The 4,258-nt window shown below is 38.2% G+C and overlaps 1 protein-coding gene across 1 annotated transcript in view; it reads left to right on the top strand.

Moving 5' to 3' along the window:
* The first annotated feature begins 976 nt into the window (after positions 1-976).
* Positions 977-4,258, top strand: part of LOC142658949 (multidrug and toxin extrusion protein 1-like) — a 10,650-nt gene continuing 7,368 nt past the window's right edge. The window contains exon 1 of the mRNA XM_075834553.1: positions 977-1,221. Within this exon, the coding sequence (XP_075690668.1) occupies positions 977-1,221 (245 nt within the window). The remainder of the gene's footprint in view (positions 1,222-4,258) is intronic.

The raw sequence follows: 4,258 nt of genomic DNA, 5'->3' as shown, positions 1-4,258 counted from the left end.
AGGGAATCTCGAAATTCCCTATACGTCTCCTATTGGAATTGCTTCCTTAATAATCTGGAGTGATCCCATCATGCAGCACAAGACCCACAGCGGAGAACATCGCGCAATTTATGGCAGCCCGTAACACCGGCTGTCATAAACTGTCCCTGTCTCCTGCCCCGGGCATAGCAGAGGTATAATAGCTCCAAGTTTTGTTAGATCACCAATGATCGGCTGTAATCTTGTGGAGGAATCCAGCATCAAGTATTCAATTCTCCTGCAGCGCCACCACAGGGGAAATGAAGAATTGCATGGTGTACATTGAAATCAATGAGCTGTCTGTGTAATTCATGGACGTGCCGGGTCCTCCAGGGCGAGAGACGCTCTTGCATCCTCTCTAATTGATGAAGGTCCCAAATATAGCCATGCAGATATATGAATGTCAGCTCTGCAGTACCATAATACAGCTCCTAGGGATCATAAAAATAGAGCCAGAAATTACGGAACTGTTTTTTCAGTGTTTTTTTTTTAAAGGGGACATTACACTATTTCTAATTGGACAGGAGTGGGGTGAGTTTTTCACGATAATGCAGCAATAAAGCTACTCTCTCAGTTATAAGGTCATTAAGAAGACATCATGTCCCAATCTCCCCCCTCGCTGCTTGTCCTCAATGTGATCTTGGAATCACAGCTCCTATCATTGCCGCATATGAAAAATATGTAGCAGAGACAAGGCCGGATTCATGCAGTTCTAATGAAAAGAGACCTCGAAATGACATTTTTAAAGGGGAAGAAGCCAATTACACAAACAACTGAAGAGCAAATTAGTTGTTGTCACTCAGCTTTTCTAGGATCCTGAATGGTTTGTTATGGGAAATGGAACTAAAAATAAATCACTACAGGATGTCAGAGCATGCTAGGGGTTGTAGTTTCACATGTTGTTTGCTCTTGTAGTCGTTCTATATATCACATTTACGGTCGTTATATCCCAGCAGTGATGGAAGTGGAGGAGGATGAAGAGACAAACCGGGACGTGACTATTGTGGCGGGCACCGACCGCAGCACAGAGCCGGATCCAGACACTACAGGATGTATGCAGAAGATGCAACGGATTCTTCCAGACTCAGTCCTCCAGGAGATACAGAAGATCATCACATTAGCTGGACCAGCGGTAAATACCGAAACTACAACCCACATTATACAGGATCAACACCCCCAACCACAGAGCAGCCTCAACCCAGGGTACTGGACGTGTGCATCATGCCATAGGATGCCTTCTATCGCAATGTACATAGGGGGCAGTATTATAGTAGTTATATTCTTGTATATAGGGGGCAGTATTATAGTAGTTATATTCTTATACATAGGGGGCAGTATTATAGTAGTTATATTCTTGTATATAGGAGCAGTATTATAGTAGTTATATTCTTGTATATAGGGGGCAGTATTATAGTAGTTATATTCTTGTATATAGGAGCAGTATTATAGTAGTTATATTCTTGTATATAGGGGCAGTATTATAGTAGTTATATTCTTGTATATAGGGGGCAGTATTATAGTAGTTGTATTCTTGTATATAGGAGGCAGTATTATAGTAGTTATATTCTTGTATATAGGAGCAGTATTATAGTAGTTATATTCTTGTATATAGGGGCAGTATTATAGTAGTTGTATTCTTGTATATAGGAGGCAGTATTATAGTAGTTATATTCTTGTATATAGGAGCAGTATTATAGTAGTTATATTCTTGTATATAGGGGGCAGTATTATAGTAGTTATATTCTTGTATATAGGGGCAGTATTATAGTAGTTATATTCTTGTATATAGGAGCAGTATTATAGTAGTTATATTCTTGTATATAGGGGGCAGTATTATAATAGTTATATTCTTGTATATAGGAGCAGTATTATAGTAATTATATTCTTGTATATAGGGGGCAGTATTATAGTAGTTATATTCTTGTATATAGGGGCAGTATTATAGTAGTTATATTCATGTATATAGGGGCAGTATTATAGTAGTTATATTCTTGTATATAGTGGCCAGTATTATAGTCGTTATATTCTTGTATATAGGAGCATTATTATAGTAGTTATATTCTTGTATATAGGAGCATTATTATAGTAGTTATATTCTTGTATATAGGGGCAGTATTATAGTAGTTATATTCTTGTATATAGGGGACAGTATTATAGTAGTTATATTCTTGTATATAGGAGGCAGTATTATAGTAGTTATATTCTTGTATATAGGGGCAGTATTATAGTAGTTATATTCTTGTATATAGGAGGCAGTATTATAGTAGTTATATTCTTGTATATAGGGGCATTATTATAGTAGTTATATTCTTGTATATAGGAGCAGTATTATAGTAGTTATATTCTTGTACATAGGAGCAGTATTAGGGCATGACCACACATGGCGGAATTCCTCCGCAACTGTCCGCATCAATGCCGCACAGAATCTGCGTTGCAGATTCTGCAGCGGATCTGCACAAAATGTGCAGAAAATTGATGCGGACTGGCCGCTGCGGACTGCAGGAAAAGTGCTTCTCTTCTCCCTATTCAGTGCAGGATAGAGAGAAGGGACAGCACTTTCCCTAGTGAAAGTCAAAGAAATTCATACTTACCGCCCGTTGTCTTGGTGACGCGTCCCTCTTTCGGCATCCGGCCCGACCTCCCTGGATGACGCTCCAGTCCATGTGACCGCTGCAGCCTGTGCTTGGCCTGTGATTGGCTGCAGCCGTCACTTACACTGAAACGTCATCCTGGGAGGCCGGACTGTAGACAGACGCAGGGAGTTCTCGGTAAGTATGAACTTATATTTTTTTTTACAGATACATGTATATTGAGATCGGTAGTCACTGTCCCGGGTGCAGAAACAGTTACTGCCGATCGCGTAACTCTTTCAGCACCCTGGACAGTGACTATTTACAGACGTCTCCTAGCAACGCTCCCGTCATTACAGGAGCCCCATTGACTTCCTCAGTCTGGCTGTAGACCTAGAAATACATAGGTCCAGCCAGAATGAAGAAATGTCATGGTAGTAAAAACAATACGCTCCGCAGCACACATAAGATCTGCGGACTTCATTGCGGAATTTTGACTCTCCATTGAAGTCAATGGAGAAATTCCGCCATGAGTCCGCAACCAGTCCGCCACTGCTCCGCAACAGACAGAGCATGCTGCGGACACCAAATTCCGCTCCGCAGCCTATGCTCCGCAGCGGAATTGTACGCATCGTGTAAACGAACACTGCTAAATTAAAGTGAAAGTCAATGGAGAAACGGCTCCGCTGCGGATTAACGCTGCGGAGTGTCCGCAGCGGAATTTAAGTGAAATTCCGCTATGTGTGAACCCGCCCTTATAGTAGTTATATTCTTGTATATAGGGGGCAGTATTATAGTAGTTATATTCTTGTATATAGGGGGCAGTATTATAGTAGTTATATTCTTGTATATAGGGGCAGTATTATAGTAGTTATATTCTTGTATATAGGGGGCAGTATTATAGTAGTTATATTCTTGTATATAGGAGGCAGTATTATAGTAGTTATATTCTTGTATATAGGGGGCAGTATTATAGTAGTTATATTCTTGTATATAGGGGCAGTATTATAGTAGTTATATTATTGTATATAGGGAGCAGTAATATAGTAGTTATATTCTTGTATATAGGAGCATTATTATAGTAGTTATATTCTTGTATATAGGGGCAGTATTATAGTAGTTATATTCTTGTATATAGGAGCAGTATTATAGTAGTTATATTCTTGAATATAGGAGCAGTATTATAGTAGTTATATTCTTGTATATAGGGGTCAGTATTATAATAGTTATATTCTTGTATATAGGAGGCAGTATTATAGTAGTTATATTCTTGTATATAGGGGCAGTATTATAGTAGTTATATTCTTGTATATAGGAGGCAGTATTATAGTAGTTATATTCTTGTATATAGGGGGCAGTATTATATTAGTTATATTCTTGTATATAGGGGCAGTATTATAGTAGTTATATTCTTGTATATAGGGAGCAGTATTATAGTAGTTATATTATTGTATATAGGAGCAGTATTATAGTAGTTATATTCTTGTATATAGAGAGCAGTATTATAGTAGATATATACTTGTATATAGAGAGCAGTATTATAGTAGTTATATTCTTGTATATAGGGGGCAGTATTATAGTAGTTATATTCTTGTATATAGGAGGCAGTATTATAGTAGTTATATTCTTGTATATAGGGGGCAGTATTATAGTAGTTATATTCTTGTATA

Source organism: Rhinoderma darwinii, chromosome 8 (assembly GCF_050947455.1).
Source record: "Rhinoderma darwinii isolate aRhiDar2 chromosome 8, aRhiDar2.hap1, whole genome shotgun sequence".
Lineage (NCBI taxonomy): Eukaryota > Metazoa > Chordata > Amphibia > Anura > Rhinodermatidae > Rhinoderma > Rhinoderma darwinii.
Note: the sequence above shows the minus strand (reverse complement) of the source record. Positions and strands in the feature narration are given on the sequence as shown.